At 51.1% G+C, this 19,283-nt stretch overlaps 1 protein-coding gene across 2 annotated transcripts in view; it reads right to left on the bottom strand.

The window, feature by feature from the left end:
• The window catches only part of RCC2 (regulator of chromosome condensation 2), a 33,375-nt gene continuing 14,092 nt past the window's right edge, over positions 1-19,283 (bottom strand). For both annotated transcript variants that reach the window (XM_025387115.1, XM_025387126.1), the window contains 10 exons: positions 19,068-19,211; positions 16,195-16,326; positions 15,688-15,776; positions 14,174-14,288; positions 9,946-10,112; positions 7,088-7,268; positions 6,621-6,726; positions 5,675-5,747; positions 3,208-3,285; positions 1-2,436 (listed from right to left, as the gene is read on the bottom strand). In XM_025387115.1, the coding sequence (XP_025242900.1) occupies positions 2,332-2,436; positions 3,208-3,285; positions 5,675-5,747; positions 6,621-6,726; positions 7,088-7,268; positions 9,946-10,112; positions 14,174-14,288; positions 15,688-15,776; positions 16,195-16,326; positions 19,068-19,211 (1,190 nt within the window). In that variant the 3' untranslated portion in view covers positions 1-2,331. The remainder of the gene's footprint in view (positions 2,437-3,207; positions 3,286-5,674; positions 5,748-6,620; positions 6,727-7,087; positions 7,269-9,945; positions 10,113-14,173; positions 14,289-15,687; positions 15,777-16,194; positions 16,327-19,067; positions 19,212-19,283) is intronic.

A 19,283-nucleotide genomic window follows, 5' to 3' on the forward strand; every position in this document is an offset into this window, starting at 1 on the left:
GACAATAGACAATGATGTCGTTTATTTAAAATGTTTACTCCAAGAAATATATATATAAAAAAAATAATAAGACAATTACAGCACTAAACCAGGCACCTTCGACCAAATCACAACCTCCTCTTTGATTCCCCTTCACGCTAAGCCTCTTTCAAATTCTTTTTCCTGAGCTGGAAGACCAGTCAGATGCCCGCAGGGTCAGCGCCAAGCACGTTCCCAGCCGGGCAACTGTGTACCTTTCTCTAGGAGTGCACGACACCCTTCCCCCCCAACTCCTTGTTTTAAAGGATTTAACCCATTAGGAAGCCCATTTTTTCCATCGAAGCTGGAAGAAGTGCGGGACAAGGCAGTCTTCGCTTCGAAGGTCCTTTCCTGTTCCAGTCCCTGGGCTAGTTCTAGAAGAGGCTGGCTGCCGGCTTTATAGGAAGCCACCGAAGATCTAAGTCCAGCTCCGCCCAGGGCGGCTCCTGCAAAGGCTGGGACCTCGGGTGCTGCGTCCTCAACCCTCTTGGTGGCCACGACTCAAAGGAGAGACCTCAAAGGTGCCAGGAGCACAGGTGCCTGGGCTGCGTTCCAGGAAAGAGACCTGTCCAGGGAAATGGATCAGGCTGTCGCATGGAAGCTTGAGTCAGAGATGGTGGTTCTGGGGTGATTTGGACAAATTGGGTTAGTTTAGCAAAGCTCTGAAGTGGCAGAAGCTTCTCCCCTGGACTACTGATTGAACACAGAACAAGAGATGCGCGTGGCGTCAGACTAAGTCTCAGAGAGATGCAGGCCAGTCTCCTCCCACAGGGCCTTGGGACTGGCAGGACAGACACTGCTACGTGCCCTCCAAGGGCAGGAGTCACGGTAAGGAGCGACTAGGGTGGAAAATAGGGAAAAAAGCAACAACTAGATCATTTTTGGCATTTTAACATGGAGACGGTGACAAGTGGTAACAATAGCAAAAGAGAAAAAAAAAAACTTGAAGAGACCAATATTTAACTTTCCCATCCACCCAAGTCTCACATTTAAGTTCTAGTCCCATCTCCCCCATAAGCACCACTGAACTAAATATCTATTTTAAAGCACCCAAACCAGTCCAGACCCTCTGGAAACCAAGAGCCCCAGCCACAGCTGTCGCCTCTCTTGGGTCCAGGCGAGAGGAGGGTTCCGGGAAAGGCACCTCATAACTCACTCAGCGCAGCGCACACAGCAGCGAGCTCGGGCACGGGCACTTGACGGGGACGCGGGTGGCAGTCACAGCATCCGTGCTGACACGCGAGGAAGGGGACTCTTCGGTAATCCCAACTATTTGGTACCAGAGCCAAGCAAACGTGACTAAAGGGAGCTGGGTCAGCAGAACGGTACCCCGAGTCTCAGCAACAGGACGGCCCGCGCGAGGCAGGATCCAGGCGGGGGAGAAAAGGAGACCAAAGCACAAGGCGATCGAGGCTGGTACGGAAAGGGCTGATCCTTCTTGCAAGGACTGGAGAATGCACTTGACTGCTGGCTGATCAATCTCTAATTGGCGAGTGCACGTGACAAGGCTCAGCCCTGGCTCCACAGGGAGCCACGAAGCTAACTCAACTGATACAAATGTTCCCACCTCTGCCCCACCCGCAAGTCCCCATGGTTCCACAGTCACCTGATTTTCATTTGGACTTCTTTAACAGCTAGAGTAGATATAAATGGCTAAACACAGACCCCCCAAGTCCCCCACCAGGGGGGACACGGCCGATTCTCTAATGTCGCAGCCAGAAGGCTGTGGGCGTACAGGCAGCCAAGGGGAGAAACAGAATCAACACCGGCCTAGGCCGATCTGCAAGAAAAAGCGGGAAAGGAGTGACCCGGATGCTTCCGAAGCATGCGAGCGTGATTTGGGATGGAGGCGGGCCGGCAACTTTGCCTGTCTGCTGCCGGTTCCTGTAAGGGACATTTTTTCCGAGTAAATGGCGATTCCTCTTCCGTGTAGCATCCGCTTGGATCACGATGCTAATTATAACTGGAAAGGGGTGTTTTGGGGAGTGTATTCAGGAGAGGAAGAAAGAAAAAAAAAAAAAAAACAACAACCTAGATTGCTCAAAGTTTCGGCCTCTTTTGTAGGAATGGTAAGTCAACTATGAGCAAGTGTTTTAATTCGACATGAAGGGGGAAAGGGACTTTGGAAAGCATACAGAAAAAAAGGTAGTTAACGTTGGATCATTTGTAAAACGGAACCTCAGGGAGTCTAAACAAAAATGCACCTTCGGTCAACTTTTGCCTTTTTCAATTCCTCGTTGGACTTCCCGTCCCAGTGCACGTGGAAATGACAGCTGCCGCGAGAGGTGTGGAGTCGGAGAGTCTCCGGGAGCATCAGAGGGTTCGGGGGTTGTATTCTGGCAGTTTCTTGATCTTCTCTTTCTCAGTCTCACTTTCGTCTCTTGCTATCACCAAGGAGTGTGAGTAGCCCATGGCGACCTGGGGGACAAATCAGCACTGGGTGTGGCTGCAGCGCCTGGGCTAATGAACGCGTTGAGGAGACTCTGGAAACTGGGCTGCCAAAGCGGGTCAGCATGGAGAAAAACAGGGTGCCCTTGAAAACCGCAAAAAGCCCCTCTGCCCAAGACAGCCAGTTTCCATGTGACTGTCACCAACACTCGGCCAATCAGAGCCTTCCAGGCTGCCCTGAGAGACCCAGCTGGAAGGAAGCCCACTGGGCCACCTCTTGTCAGCAGGGACAGGTGGGGACATGGCTCCAGCTCCACTTCCATCCTCCTCTCTGGCCCACGATCCTGCCTGAGTGAGGTGCACGACCCCTCTCTGTGTCTTGGCACACAGGGCTGGCAGCCTGGCTGAGCCACAGGGGCCTCACTCCGCCATCTGACTCCTGCAGCCACACAGCCTCTACTCCATGGACCTGCGGACCTGCCTCCAGCCCAGCGAATCTGAGTCCTGGGTGTGACGGAGACACGAGCGACGTGCTCGCCCGAGAGTGATCTGCTGCAGCCAGTTGGTGGCACCTGTCATCAAGGGTGAGGACAGCCACCCAGCCTGGCCAGCGACCCTCTGCACTCTCTCCTGCGGATGACTGTTTCCCCTCAGCAAACCTTAGCATGAGGCACCAGGAAAGCTAGCTGAGGAGTTGTTAAACAAGACAACCCAAACAGACCGCGACGATCAAAAGCGTGAGGAGTGACGTACCACTGGGTATGGACACGTCCCCGAGCTGGCACAGCCACCCCCGCTTACCTGCTCTGAGAAAATGCCATCCAGAGTCTTCACCTCCTGGGCTGCAGTGGAAGACTTAGGCTTGTGGTCCCCATAGCCCTGGCGAAGCAAACAAGATGTTTGCAATCGGGAATCCGTGTGGCTCAGTCCACAAGTGGGGAATCACGGCAACGTTTCCCAGCCCCCACTAACCAGAAGCCAGTGACGATGCCCACTGGCCCGTGACCAAGCCCGGCCACCCTTGCACACAAGGGCCAGGTGGAATCATCCAGGTTTATCCACGAAAGCTGCCGCCAGCAGGCGACTAGTGCTTAACCTAAGGAAGACCAAGGTGCCCAACTCTAGCCTGCGGGACTTCCGTGCGCTCAAGTCCCTTCTGGGGAGTATGGCACTGGTGACAGGACATGACACCACGAGTGCAGGAAGAACAGTACCTGCAGCCCTTCTGGACCAAAGTCACCAAGAACATGGATGACCAGATGCCCCTGATGCCTCCACCGTCCAGAGAGTGGAATAATCACCATCCAAAACAAAACAAAAGGGCTTAAGCATGACAGGGAGACTATTTATTAGCAATGGCACCAGGGAACCAGTTTCCCTCCCAGAGGTAGAAGGAACTGGACGAATTGGCAAAGCTAAGGGGGAGTCTTGTGCAAAGGGGTGGAGCTGGGCAATTGAAAGGCTGAAGGCCCCGGCTCAGCTGAAACAGAGGGTCCCACAGGGCAGGACAGCCAGACCCTCCCTCCCCAGCCCTGCCCACGTGTCCCTGGTTTCATCTCCCGTCAGGCCCCACCCCGGCCTTCCCACACAGTAGACGTTCCCTCCAAGGTGCTAGGCCACCTTCTCACCCTTGAGAAGCTCCCCAGAAAGTGTCCCTTGCTCCCCTCTTGTTTCAAAATTTATATTTAGAAGGTCAAAGTCTATTTCTGATAGGCCCCAGAAAACATCCGTCCTCCGCTAAGAACAATCTGTAGAAACTGGGCCAGGTTCTGTCTCTTTCCTGTCAATGTTTCAAATCGGGCCAGCAGAGCGTCTGAGCCAGACTGCAAGGGCGTGCAGAACCCCGAGAAAAAGGTGCATTCACCATCCATCCTAGCCACAGCTCGAGGGACCAAGGACCGCCCTTCCTTCCCCCCTCCTCTCCAGCAACACGTCAGCTTGCAACCCTGAGGTTCAGGAGATGGAGGCAGACTGTGTTTCTAACAAGAAATGAGGGACTAAAACTAAGACCACTAAGAGTTAATCAAGCGGAGAATCAAACCGCGACTAGCGCAGGCAGATCAGGATGCACTCCACAGCCAAGCGAGTCTTCCTAACAAAACCTCTAAGACCCACCTTGGCCGGGCGCAGTGGCTCACACCTGTAATCCCATCACTTTGGTAGGTCGAGGCGAGTGGATCACCTAAGGCCAGGAATTTGAGACCAGCCTGGCCAACATGGTGAAACCCCATCTCTACCAAAAATACAAAAATTAGCCAGGCGTGGTGGCAAACGCTTGTAGTCCCAGCTACTCAGGAGGCTGAAGCAGGAGAACTGAGAATCATTTGAACCTGGCAGGCAGAGGTTGCAGTGAGCCAAGATTGTGCCACTGTACTCCTGGGTGACAGAGAAACGCCATCTCAAAAAAAAAAAAAAAAAAAAGACTCACCTAGCACCAGGACCTAAGAATGAAAGACATTTGTTTGGGGAAGGCCACGTGTGTGAAATTGAAGGCCATGGGTTCTAACCTCATTACTCAAGTAACTGGTATTAACAACAAAAACACAGGTTTAAACTCAATTTGGAAAAATGAAGAATGTCCCCAAATCACCCACTACTGTGAGTTTCCCACTGACTTAGGACTCCAGGGGAGAAGGAACAAACAGGCCCCTTTCCTACCATATCCCAACTGTGGTTTACAAAATGCAAGGGGAAACTGGATCTGAAAAGTCCCAATTTTCAGAGTTTACAAATGTGCAGAGATGACTCAGAATTATCTGACTAGCACAGAATTGTCCTTGAAAACTCATGGGACTTGGCCGGGCGCGGTGGCTCAAGCCTGTAATCCCAGCACTTTGGGAGGCCGAGATGGGCGGATCACAAGATCAGGAGATCGAGACCATCCTGGCTAACACGGTGAAACCCTGTCTCTACTAAAAATACAAAAAATTAGCCGGGCGAGGTGGCGGGCGCTCGTAGTCCCAGCTACTCGGGAGGCTGAGGCCGGAGAATGGCGGGAACCCGGGAGGCGGAGCTTGCAGTGAGTTGAGATCCGGCCACTGCACTCCAGCCTGGGCCACAGAGCAAGACTCCGTCTCAAAAAAAAAAAAAAAAGAAAGAAAGAAAACTCATGGGACTCAATCGTGCTGCAGACCTTAATACAATAAGGGGAGGAGAATCCCAAATGTTTTTCTTCTGTGTGTTTTGGGAGACAGGTGGAGAGAACCCAAAGCCCAAGAGCCACCCTGACTGGCTCCACTTCCCCCGACCCGCGCAGGTGACAGCTTACCAGTTCCCCAAAGGTCGGTGACGGGCCCCAGCTGATGGTGCTCTCGTCGGCGGCCACAATGATGCTGCTCTTCCTGCAAACAGGCAGGCTGTCACCGCAGGCCCAGCAGCCCCCGCCCTGGACCCACCCAGCTACGGCTCAGGGCATGGGTGTGAGCTGCCGCTTTTCAGGTGGTATACACATTCCAAGTAGCAAACACGACAACAGGGCCAACAGGCTTCTCCTAAACTCTGAAGATTGTTCTGTGCAAGCCACTCAACGTTTCAACAAAACGACAAAGCCCTTAGACAGGCCTAGGGGCCGAAGGCAGGGGACCTTGCTGTGCACCCCGCCCTAGGTCCTAGGGCTCTCTCAGTGGGAGGTTGCTTTGGGAAGAGGAGACCAGATCAGGATGGAGTAAAAGCCTGTTGCAGAGGGAGCAGCCTTCATGCATAGTAATTTGGGCAGGGCTAGAGGCCTCAACAGATTAAAGCCACGCCACTTAGACTGTTCCACCCACACCCGCCAGCTGAAGAATCTAGCTCCTCAGCAAGAAGTGCTAGCTAACTCAACAGGAGTCCTGAAATGAACTACAAACCACTGCTGTCAAGACAATGTCGTCTTCCCAGTGTCAAAGCAACTCCAGTCCTACGTTCCCAACTACATATAATTTTCAACCTGCAACGCAGGAATACATCAAGCTCTGCTTGTGTATTTCTTTGAACAGAAACCTTCAAAATGACTTTCTTCCCACAAGACAGGGAACAGCCATCTGTTCTAGCAGCGAATGGGCCCTCTCCCCTCCTGGGCCCCCGGATTCCAGGATTCAGTGTGTCACATGGCCTGCTGAGGACAGCCCAACAGGCAGCAGACACAGAGCCCCATCAGGGAAGGGCATCCCATGGGTGTGTCTGACACCCCTAAGAAAGGAAGCGACCTCATACCCACAGGAGGTGCTGCCACCTACCCACAAGCCAGGCTCCGGATTCTCCAGCCGCAGAGGTCCTGCACTGCTTTTGGGTACATGGTAGATTCACGGGAGGTGTTGGTGGCCCCCCAGAAAAACAGACCACCTGAGGGAAGACAAAACATGTTCCCAGCGTGACCAGACATCGAGAGCTGAGTCTCATCTTTAGCATTATGAGGGTGAAGAGTAAGAAGACAGGATGGCAAACAAGTGTTCTGTCTAAAAGATAACTGGAGCCGGGCATGGTGGCGTGCCTGTGCAGTCCTAGCTACTCAGGACGCTAAGGTGGTAGGACTGCTTGAGCCCAGGAGTTCAAGACCAGCCTGGACAACACAATGAGCTCCTATCTCAAAAAAATAAAGAACAATGGGAGGTAAAGAGAACTGGGGTTCATGGTCTAGGGACAGGACAATGGCTACACGGTTCCCCACCAGAGCACTGATAAGCCAGGGAGAGCAATCACTAACCCACTTCGCTGACGGCAAAGGAGCAGGTGTAACCAGCATAGATCTGGGAAGCCCCACGTCCAGGGAAGTCAAACAGCTTCACCAGGCGGGGGACCATCTCATCCTTCTGCTCTGCGTGGCCCAGTCGGCCATAGCCACCGAAGCCCCAGGAGAAGACTCGCTTCTGGGAGTCCAAGACCAGCTGCAAGGAAAGAAAACACAGGGTTGGAACAAACAGGCTTCAAACAGGCAACAAGAGGCGTCATGGCTTCTGTCCAGACAAACTGATGCAAATGCTAAGGGCAAAGGAACAGCAACATCCAAGATCCCCTACCAGCTGGGCGCGGTCACTCACGTCTAATCCCAACACTCTGGGAGGCCACGGCAGGTGGATCACTTGAGGTCAAGAGTTTGAGACCAGCCTGGCCAACATGATGAAACCCAGTCTCTAAAAACCAAAGAAATATCCTCTGCCTGCCTCCAACAAAGATCCTCTACCTCCCGCCTCCAGCAGTGGGGGAGGAGGCAACAGGAGCAAGTGTAGCAAAATGGCATGCATTCAATAAACCTAGTTTGCTATTTCTCTGCCAGGGACTCCATTTTCCAATCCTTTTTTGTTCTGTCTATTTATTTAAGCTACAAGTCTTAACCCTTTCCTTAGTCAGAAGCAACAGGGCTATGTCTTCGGACAGCAGGGCAACCACTTGATTCCTATTACAACAGAGATTCCGCCAGGTGCGGTGGCTCATGCCTGTAATCCTAGCACTTTGGGAGGCCGAGGCGGGTAGATTGCCTGAACTCAGGAGTTCAAAACTAGCCTGGGCAACACGGTGAAACCCGTCTCTACTAAAACACAAAAAATAAGCTGGGCATGCTGGTGTGCACCTGTAATCCCAGCTACTTGGGAGGCTGAGACAGGAGAATCTCTTGAACCTGGGAGGCAGAGGTTGCGGTGAGCCGAGACTGTGTCACTGCACTCCAGCCTGGGTGACAGAGTGAGACTCCATCTCAAAAAAAGAAAAAACAGATTCGAATGCAGAAAGAACAGAACAGAAAAGGTCTACCTGTTCCTGGATTTTTCATTTCTTTTTTCCCCCTTGAGAGGGTCTCATGCTCTGTCACCCAGGCTGGAATGCAGTGGTGCAATCTCAGCTCACCACAACCTCCACCTCCTGGGCTTAAGTGAATCTCCTACCTCAGCCTCCCAAGTAGCTAGGACTTGGGTGTGTACCACCACGCCCTGCTAATTTTTGTGTTTTTTTGGTAGAAAAGGGGGTCTCACCATGTTGCCCAGGCTAGTCTCAAATGATCCGCCCACCTTGGCCTCCCAAAGTCCTCAGATTACAAACATGAACCACTGCGCACCCGGCCTGGATTCTTCTTTAGACTTCCCCCTTGCCCACAAGTACACAGAGGTAACCTGTACCTGGTCACTGATGAAATGAACTCAAAGACACTTCAAGTGTTTCAGATCTATCTTCTTCAGTCTTGTCTTCCCATCTTCTGACATGCCAATTCAGTTCTTTCATGTTTCATGTCTAAACCATGTGAATCTACAACTTACTAAAAAGTTTGACCTATAAGGTCCTAAACAAAAGCCAACTTTATTTCCCCGACTGCATTAGACAAAACAAATCACAGTTTTTGGACTTGCACAAACTGAAATCTCCTATTCTAGTCCTAGCCCAATTCACTGGGCATTCTTCATCGGGAAGAAGATTCCAAGGGAAGGAGCTGGTGGGCTGAGACCACTCAGTGGGGAGGACCAACTTGATCTCTGGACTCCCAAGCCCAGGCTCTTTGAACAAAGCACAGAACAGAGACTCCTAGGCATTCTCAGAATGAAGAACCACAGGAAGGCCATTAAAATTAAAAGACACTCTAACACCTGCCAGGAACGGTGGCTCACACCTGTAATCCCAGCACTTTGGGAGGCCGAGGCAGGTGGATCACGAGGTCAGGAGTGTGAGACCACCCTGGCCAACATGGTGAAACCCCATCTCTACTAAAAATACAAAAATTAGCCAGGCATGGTGGCAGGCGCCTGTAATTCCAGCTACTCAGGAGGCTGAGGCAGGAGAATCACTTGAAATCGGAAGGCGGAGGTTGCAGTGAGCCGAGATCCCGCCACTGCACTCCAGCCTAGGTGAGAAAGTGAAACTCCGTCTCAAAACAACAACAAAAAAAGATACACAAACAAAAGATTGCACTGCGGTTTATCTAAAGTGACCTTTAAAGAAACAACCTAGGCCGGGGTGTGGTGGCTCACACCTGTAATCCCAGCACTTTGGGAGGCTGAGGCGGGCGGATCACCTGAGGTCGGGAGTTTGAGACCAGCCTGACCAACATGGAGAAACCCCATCTCTACTAAAAATACAAAATTAGCCGGGGCGTGGTGGAGCACGCCTGTAATCCCAGCTACTCGGGAGGCTGAGGCAGGAGAACTGCTTGAACCTGGGAGGCGGAAGTTGTGGTGAGCCGAGATTGCGCTCCAGCCTGGGCAACAAGAGCGAAACTGTCTTTAAAAAAAAAAAAAAAAAAAAAAAAAAGGAACAACCTACTGATTAAAAACGACTCACATCCCCAGTGTGGGGCACCATCTATTGACCTGGAAAGATGTCTGTGATGTTATGTTAGACAAAAGCCAAAAACAGAAAGTGCTTACCGTAAGGTGCAGGTGAGGACAGCAAAACATCTACTTGTTTAAGACGTGTCTATTTAAATCATGGGAGAAGTTAACACAGGAGAGGCAGTGACAGGGAACCCTGCCCTGGGACCAAGGACCCTTTGGCCAGGGTGCAAAGCCCTCCTGAAACTTGAGCATGAAGACCCCTCTATCCCCGTGCGACTCTCAGGAAGTGAGAAAAGCCGAGCCTCACCGTGTGGTTAGCGCCACAGGCCACGTCTCGCACAACCACGTTTGGTACAGGCAGAATCTGTCCATCTTTCGTCTTCTCAATGAAGATGGCCACTCGCCGGGGAACTAGTTCACAGTCATACTCTATCCGCTGTGCCCGGGCGATGAACTTCCCATCTGAGTTGTGTCCTGTAGAGACCACAGAGCCGGCCATCAGCGGCAGCACAAGCACAAGAGATGTGTCACTGTGCCCACACAGAGTCTGTAGTGAGCCCTGGCATCACCCCAATCTGGCCCTTCTGGGCCTTATACTAGCACACGATGGTCAACAAGGGCAGCGTTTCCAATCTCAGGCACAGCACAGTGAGCGGGTCAGTGAAATCAATTTTGTGACCTGGGACCAGTTATTTTTTAAAAACGAATAGAACAGAATGACAAAGAATACTCCACACATAATAATGCCACCATGTTATAACAATTCTAGGTAAGGTATTATAGGTTCAGACTGGGTTGCAACAGAAAACTTATTTCTTACAATGGGCTGCAGTCAAAAAAGTTGAAGCTGCTGATCAAGGAATGGTCTATCAAGTAACATCTCTACTCGACTGGAGTGACCACAGGGAGCCCCTGATGGGCCAAGAATAGACAGAAAAGCTCCACACACAATCCTAGGCCTGTTTTTATGAATTACCAGTAACCTAAACATACAGTTATGGGTGGCTAAAACCTGCACTTCCCACACTCCGACTGACCCAGGGACTGGTTCGCAAGGACCCAGCTCAGCACACCACACAACAGGAGACCGGTTGCTCCAGTCCTGAGAACACGCCAGATACCCATGCTCCTGCAGGCACCCGCAGCAGCAGGGCTGCTGAGTACTTTGTAGTTTTAAACTGCTCCTATTCCTACATTGTGATCATCAGTTTGGTTGGGCATGGTGGGTCACGCCTGTAATCCCAGCACGTTGGGAGGCCAAGGCGGGTGGATCACCTGAAGTGAGGTGTTCAAGACCAGCCTGGCCAACACAGTGAAGTCCTGTCTCCACTTAAACAAACACAAGGCTGGGCGCAGGGGCTCATGCCTATCATCCCAGCACTTTGGGAGGCTGAGGTGGGCAGATCACGAGGTCAGGAGATTGAGACCATCTTGGCTAACATGGTGAAACTATCTCTACTAAAAATTACAAAAATTAGCCGGGCATAGTGGCGGGCGCCTGTAGTCCCAGCTACTCAGGAGGCTGAGGCAAGAGAATCACTTGAAGCTGGGAGGTGGAGGTTGCAGTGAGCAAAGATCAGGCCACAGCACTCCAGCCTGGGTGACACAGCAAGACTCCGCCTCCAAAAAAAAAAAAAATGTGTCAGTTTGTAAACGAGCCCCCCAGCTTGTGGCTAATCCCCCTCCATATGGCACGCTTGTGTACACCTCAGCCCTTACTGGTATGTGTGGTTTTGAGCACTGTGCTATTTAAATAGCCCTCCACGGCCACAGGTTCAACCAACTGTGGTACAAAAACATCTGGGGGGAGGGGTAAACAAGAAAAAAAAGATAATACAAATAATACAAGTAAGACCATATAGTAGAACTATTTACATGACATTTACATCACATTAGGTACCAAAGTAATCTAGAGATGATTTTAAGTATATAGGTTACATGCAAATACGATGCCATTTTATATAAGTTGCTTAAGCATCTGCGGATCTTGGTATCCACAGGGGGTACCGGAAGCAATCCCCCAGGTAACCAAGGAGCAGCCGTACCCTGGAATCACAACTAAACCATGCACAGTACAATTACTGGGCTTGTTTACAGGGCGTTGCTTTATAACACTCATAAGCAGGTTCCATTATGACAACAGTTCTCCGCTGTTGACATAATCCATTCCAGTGGAATGTCTGTCCATTTAAAAGTCTGAGGGTCTTGGCTGGGCGCAGTGGCTCATGCCTGTAATCCCAGCACTCTGGGAGGCTGAGGCGGGCGGATCACGAGATCAAGAGATCTAGACCATCCTGGCCAACATGGTGAAACCTCGTCTCTACTAAAAGTACAAAAATTAGCCAGGCATGGTGGCACACACCTGTAGTCCCAGCTACTTGGGAGGCTGAGGCAGGAGAATCGCTTGAACCCAGGAGGCAGAGGGTGCAGTGACCCGAGATCACGCACTGCACTCCAGCCTGGCCACAGAGTGAGACTCTGTATCAAAAAAAAAAAAAAAAGAAAAAAGAAAAAAAAAAGTCTGAGGGTTCCCACTAAGAAATTCCCCCACCTTCTAGGATATGAAGAATTTAAGGACATCACAGCAAATAGAATGCACTTCAGGATATGGACGCTACTTCTCTCACAAAAATGGTATTTTTCAACACTTGCACTCTTCTGGACAAGGTTTCAGCACGGCAGTCAACAAATGATTAGAGAGTCCCTTTATTTGCTACCGACACAGTGGATACTGAACAGACACAATCCCCAGACAGTAGAGGAGGCATATTTGGTGACTGTTTTTTCCACCTCCTTTAAAAAGCTGCACACATCTGCTTTCTCCAGAAGTACAGAACAGAAACTACTCCAGAAAACACGGAACAGGGGGCTTCCCTGTCCCTCTAGAGAGGTGACAGTTCTTTAAAATAAAGTTAAATGGCATGGCCGGGCACAGTGGCTCATGCCTGTAATTCCAACACTTCGGGAGGCCGAGGCGGGTAGATCACTTGAGACCAAGAGTTTGAGACAAGCCTGGTCAACATGGTGAAACCCCGTCTCTACTAAAAATACAAAAAAGTTAGCTGGGTGTGGCGGTGGGCGCCTGTAGTCCCAACTACTCGGGAGGCTGAGGCAGGAGAATCATTTGAATCCGGGAGGTGGAGGTTGCAGTGAACTGACATCACACCACTGCACTCCAGCCTGGGCGACCGAGAGACTCCGTCTCTCTTATATTGGCATTGCCCAGCCCAGTAAGTGCACCGCAAAAAAGGGGGCACAAGGCATGAGTGTGTGTGGGTGAGACACGGCCACAGTCAGATTTAGGTTCTCATTCTAAAGGTGATCTACCTGGATTTGGACAACGAAACAAAAACCTGCCTTAAAACAAGTAATACACTGAGAATAAACGATTCTGTAGCTACAAATCAAGCCAATCCTACAAGCTGAGTGTAACTGAGCACCTGAGAATTTGTACAAAGTACTTACATGGTGCCTGGCACACGCAGTCACTGCTCCATGAAAGTGAGCCATTTTTAATCACCAACAGCATGTCACGCTTCCTGATGGAAAATCGACTTGCCAGGGTGCAGAGGGGAGGCCGAGGCAGCAGGAGCGCGCACGTGGCAGGAAGCGGACCGCTGCCGGGCACCGCAGCAAGGCCGTGGCCATGGAAACTGCTCTCCAACTGTCTCGGGCTCCGCCCGGGCAACCAACGCAAAATGTGAAATGTGCGTAAGGGGCTGTTCTCTCTTATTCACTTCTGACTTGAGGTATATTTAGTTTCACAAAGTCACTGTTCCCCGAGGCTAAGGCCAGCGGGCTCGGCGCTATTTTTACCTTTTCCATCTGCCAGGAGCTGCGGCTGCAGGAGCAGGCGTGGCCAGCAGAGGGCGCCCGCGCCACACCTCGCGGAGGCCTCCCTAGAGAGGCTGGAGGCGGAGCCGCAAAGGGGAACCACACTTCGGGGTGGGACAGGAAGGAGAACTGAGACCACCAAGTCACAAGACACTCCCCCCACTGACTGAGAACTGATTTCTGAATTCTCCTTTTCTACCAATTAGATCGAAGAAACAAGTCTCTGGACAACCAGATTCTGGCTAGGGATGACGCACGGGCAGGGGGTCCACCGGGGCTCCTCACGTGGCAACCTGAAATAATCGCCCAGGCCAGGGTTTCCAGAACAACCTTCACCTTGTGTAATTTTCTCATTTTCAATAAAGGCATAATCTTTAAATGTGAAATTGAATGAAGGTGGCCTGATTTTTTTTTTTAAACTTTGAAATCCTTTTATATAAATGAATTCCCAAATCACAAAAAAAGAAATCTTTTGTCACACTCCAGTCCCAACTTTTCCATTGAGGCAGTGTTGCCATACTCCACAATCCTGTGAATGAGGACGCGCTGTTCCGCTGAACGTGAGATCCACTTAATGGACACAGGCTATTATCTGAGATCAATTACCCACATTTCTAACACGTGTGTGCAGTCACACAGCGATCTCTGGTTCTGAATATACACAACTAGATTAAAGCTTTTAAAAAAATGTACTTCCATACCCAGCTGACCATATTCAGGGCACCCAAAGGAATAGAGGTTTCCTTTGCAGTCCATTATCATACTGAATTCAGCCCCACAGGCCATTTTGGTAATTGGCTGGCCGTTGTACATTATCTGAAAAGAAAAGAAAGGAGACTTTCATTTTTTTTTTAAAGACTGATAAAAAGCCTCTACCTCTCTGCATGTTGGTGGGAAACAATTACTAGGTTACAAAGGAAGTTTAATAAACTCAGCAATTCTGAAGGCAAAAGCTGACGGCATTTCTAGAACACAAAGCTTAGAAGATATGTAAAGAAGCACCCTCACACCCCCCACCTTCCCAGCACAGAGCACAGTTCAAAGCCTAGCCACTGTCTCTTTTTAAGATCAATAAGACCAAGTCCTTCCCTTCCTTCATCACCTAAACCACTAATTAGGCACTTAGCATTCTTCTGCCATTAGCAGTAGTTTGTGTTTTTTTTGTTTTTTTTTGTTTTTTTGAGATGGAGTCTCGCTGTGTCGCCCAGGCTGGAGTGCAGTGGCGCGATCTAGGCTCACTGCAAGCTCCGCCTCCCGGGTTCACGCCATTCTCCCGCCTCAGCCTCCGAGTAGCTGGGACTACAGGCGCCCGCCACCACGCCCCGCTAGTTTTTTTTGTATTTTTAGTAGAGACGGGGTTTCACCATGTTAGCCAGGATGGTCTCGATCTCCTGACCTCGTGATCCACCCGCCTCGGCCTCCCAAAGTGCTGGGATTACAGGCTTGAGCCACCGCGCCCGGCAGTAGTTTGTTTTTAAGGTATAAATCTCACCCTTCCAACTCAAGTTTCTTAGGAAAAAAAAAGACTGCCTATCTTTTATTTGTGTTCTAAGAACCTGGCTGGTGACTTTATATAAGGTCAAAACAAAGTATTTGCAGGTAAGTACAATTACATCCTACAACATGTCTCACTTTCTTTGGAACAGAACAGGCTTACGACAAGGCATTTCTAACACATTTCTCCACTTGGAAACAAAATGTTTTCAGGATGGTTTTCAACCTGACCACAGACTACGCCTGTTTTAAAAACTACAGCAAGGCTGTGCACAGTGGCTCACACCTGTAATCCCAGTACTTTGGGAGGCCGAGGTGGGCAGATCACCTGAGGTCAGGAGTTCCAGACCTGCCTGACCAACATGAAGAAACCCTGTCTCTACTAAAAATACAAAATTAGCCAGGGGTGGTGGTGCACGCCTGTAATCCCAGCTACTCTGGAGGGTGAGGCAGGAGAATCACTTGAACCTGGGAGGCGGAGGTTGCAGTGAGCGGAGACTGCACCATTGCACTCCAGCCTGGGCAACAAGAGCGAAACTCCGTTCTCAAACAAAAACAAGAACAAAAACAAAAAAAAACCCTACAGCATATAACTAAACATCCAGGACCTCTTTTTACAAGGGGTGAATTAACTCAAACAACGGAGACCCCACCTCAGAAAATCAAACACAAAAGTAAAGAGAAAGGAAAAGCCGCGGAGCCGGAGCTGAGGCGGCGTCACCTGCGCGGGGCTGGGGACGGCGTCTGTCTGGTTGCCAAGGCCCAGCTGCCCCATCTTGTTTTCCCCAAAAGCAAACACGGAACCCGTTTCTGGAAGGAAAGAAAAATATCACAAAAGGGAAGATAATGGTGAATGTTTTGAACTACATTTAGAACCAAAAGCATCAAAGTAATAAAAACAGCTCATTTGCCAGGCAGAAGGCAAGTGAGACTGCCCAAAAGCTGGCAGTGCAGACGCTTCACAGCAAAGTCATTTCACATCAGAAACTGGGTGTGCAGAGATACGCAGGGCAGCGTCTCCCACTCCCAGATGGGCCTCCTATGGCCACTGGGGAGGCTCCCAAGGCCCTCAAGAAACCACTCCATACCCAGGTTCTCAGGGCCTCTTTCTGATCTTGACCAAGAGTCACAAGGGTAACTCCACCCCTCCCCCCACGCCCCATCCCTGAGGCAGACCATTTGGCCTCTTGCCAAACTAAGAAACACCAGCAGCCAGCCCCCTCCTTACCCGTCAAGGCCAAGGTGTGGTTCCGCCCACATGCTGCAGACACAATCACTTCGTGGCTGAGACCCTCGATGAGTCTGGGGGCTTCTACTCTCTTGGTGTCACCATGTCCCAGCTGCCCCTTCTCATTTCGACCTGCAGATCACATGAGAGAAAGTAGAAAAGAGAGAGGGTGGTCCGGGTGGCACCACCAGGCGAAGGCGAGTACCAATACACTCTCAAATGACGCCCATCTGTGTCTCCGGAAGGCACCCTCCAAATTCCCAACAGCAGCCAAGATCCAGAGCAAAGACCATCCCGGCCTTCCGCCCACTGGAATGGCACCCGCTGCAGCTCCCCCGACCTCCTTCCCTGGGGCAGCAGCGGGACCACCCGTGTGCACCTCCCACATCTCTGCTACAAAGGGAAACGAGAGGCTCCGTGTGGTACGGACACCAAGCACAGGCGGGCATGCTCACAGAAACACGCTGTTCCCACTTGGAGTGCCCGCAAGACAACCACCCCGTCGCTACCCTCTGAGATGTATTTTAAGACAGCACCCATTTTGACACCTGGCTCACCAGAGTTTAATCCCTTTGGTGCTCTGGGCATCCACTGAGGACTATTTGCTGTCTGCCCAATATTTCTCCTCCTTTTTCTACCCTGTAAATGGTGCTCACAGGACAGTGCCAATCCTACCCCTAGGGATCACCCCTCAAGGGCTCTCAGCAACAGGAACCCTGGTGACAAAGCACAGATCTGCCCTGAACACAACAAGCCCAGCCCCACCTCCAGGGCTGCTGCAGGTGCAACCAAGGCCCTGCACCTGTGAATTCCAGCGGAAGGCAGGCTTGAGGGCCAACCCCTGCCCCTGAGTCCTCTGCAGCACCAAATTCAGCTCCAAAACAGACGTGGAAGTTGGGTGGGCCAAAAGGAGGGCTGGGAGCCCCTACACCTCATCTACGTTTCAACACAGACTACCAAGTTCCAAAACAAAAATTCAACCGGCCCCTCTCGGATCCCTCCCGACAAGAGAAGAACCACACCTGTAACCTAACGTTTGGGGACACTGACGGAGATCTTACAGGGGTGAGAAGTCAGAGTGATTCTAGGGGGTTTTGCAATCTTCTCCAGCAATGAACTTTTCACCCTTAGGTCGTGATAAAGGCAGACAGCAGAGCCATGAAGATAAGTTCCAGCTGCCTTGGAGAAGGCCTGCAGGAGCAGCCTCTGACTACAGAAGGAATTGCGACTAAGGGAAACCAGCCTCTGACTCGCTCTCTAAAGAATGGCAGGCTGAAGGGCCAACACTGGCACTCGAGCAGGAGAGGCAGACACACCAGCTTCCAATGGGAGCTGCCCAAGTTCACGGTGAAAGGCAGGTGAATACAGAGCAACAAGAGCGAGGCTCAGTGGACCAAGTTGCCGCAGGACGGGGGGGCGGGCCACAGACGGAGACCCCCCCCATGAGCAATGCGTCAGCCACCCTCCCGTGACACTCTACACTCACACCAGACGGTGCCCCTCTGCCTTCTGGAGTGGCAAGCAGTGGGCCTGTGATACCTCCAACCCTGTCCTCACGTACTGCACTGTCTGCTCGGGGATCACACGTCTCGATGGCGGGACATACACTGTCCCTGCCCACAGGGTCAGAACCGAGGGCGCTTTTAGAGCCACCAAGCAAGTGAAGCTCAGCGAGAGATCAGAACTAAGGTATTTTAGGTTTGGAACACTGACATAAAAGGCTGTGTTCAGTGTTAGAACACGAAGTAGGAGGGGTGCTCTGGGGGAAGGGACACACATCTGTGCCAACCGGGATGCCAACCGGGGAAAAACAAAAACTCTGGCAATGTCAGCATGCCATCAAGAGACTATAAAGTATAAATTTGGGCCAGACACACTTTAGCTTTTTTCAACAGAAATTACAAAATTAGCCGTGTGCAGGGAAGACAACAGATGTTAATATATTTGGACTTTGGTACAGCAGCTCATGAAATCACAAAAAACAGTTCAAACAGCCCAAAATAAAAATGCAGTCACATATGGACTAAAAGCTAGCCAGAGGACCAGCAACAAAGGGTGGGGACAAACGCCAACATACCCCGCTGGAGGCAGAGGCCAGGAGCCACCCAAAGGGCTGGGGATAAAATGAGCCTTAGCCCACACCCTATGGCTGGAATGATCTGGAAGAGGCTGGAATGATCTGGAAGAGGACACAGGCAGGAATGGGCTGGCCAGCTGCAGAGGACAGTGCCGTGGACAGAGGCTAACGGAAGAACTGGAACCCATCCCGAGTGCCCAGGTGAGGAAAAACAGAAGGGAAAGGCGAACAACTTCAAAAAAGGAAACTGAGGTATCTGGGGAAATATCCTAAGCAGCAGACAACACGGACAGTGAGCAACCAAGCCTGCAGAACAGACTTGCGCAGACCTCAGACACGAGGGCAAGGCGGCAGGGACGCAGCATCCTATGACATAAGGTGGCAGGTATAAAAGCCAGTGGCATTTCAAGTGGCAGGAACAGAGGTCTCATGTCATATCATGCCTCAAAGAGGAAGGAAACTGTCTGCTGGAAGGACAGCCTGCCTAACACATTCACATACCTCAGTATCAGAAAGATCAAGCTCCGGGCAGAAGATTCAAGAAAATATTGCTTAAACACAAGGAATCGAAGTAGGGGCTGCGTACGGGCAAAAAATGTCAGGGGGAGGAAGGGGATCTGCATGTAGCGTGTAGACAAGAGACGAGCTGGGAATCAGGAAAAAAGACGTGGGCTGTGAACGAAGGAACCCAGCCTTCTAAGATGCGAGTCTCTTTTCCAGGCAAACAGAAGAAAATGCTGTGTGGGGACAGCTGGTGACAGTGGTCCCCAGTGCCCAGCCCCCACGCGGTACTCACCCCAGCTCCACAGCTTCCCTTCCGTGGTGATGAGGAGGCTGTGTGCAGCACAGGAGCCCGAGACCACTGTCCGTACCCGGACCCCCGCCAGGCACCCATACCTATGGGGCCCCCACAAATTCTGACCAAGATTGCGGTAAGCAGCTGCAGAGAGAATGAGAATGCAGATCAGACACCTGGGGGTGGGTGGGGTGACCTCCAAAATGTCACTAGCCA

Source organism: Theropithecus gelada, chromosome 1, assembly GCF_003255815.1.
Source record: "Theropithecus gelada isolate Dixy chromosome 1, Tgel_1.0, whole genome shotgun sequence".
Classification (NCBI taxonomy): Eukaryota; Metazoa; Chordata; class Mammalia; order Primates; family Cercopithecidae; genus Theropithecus; species Theropithecus gelada.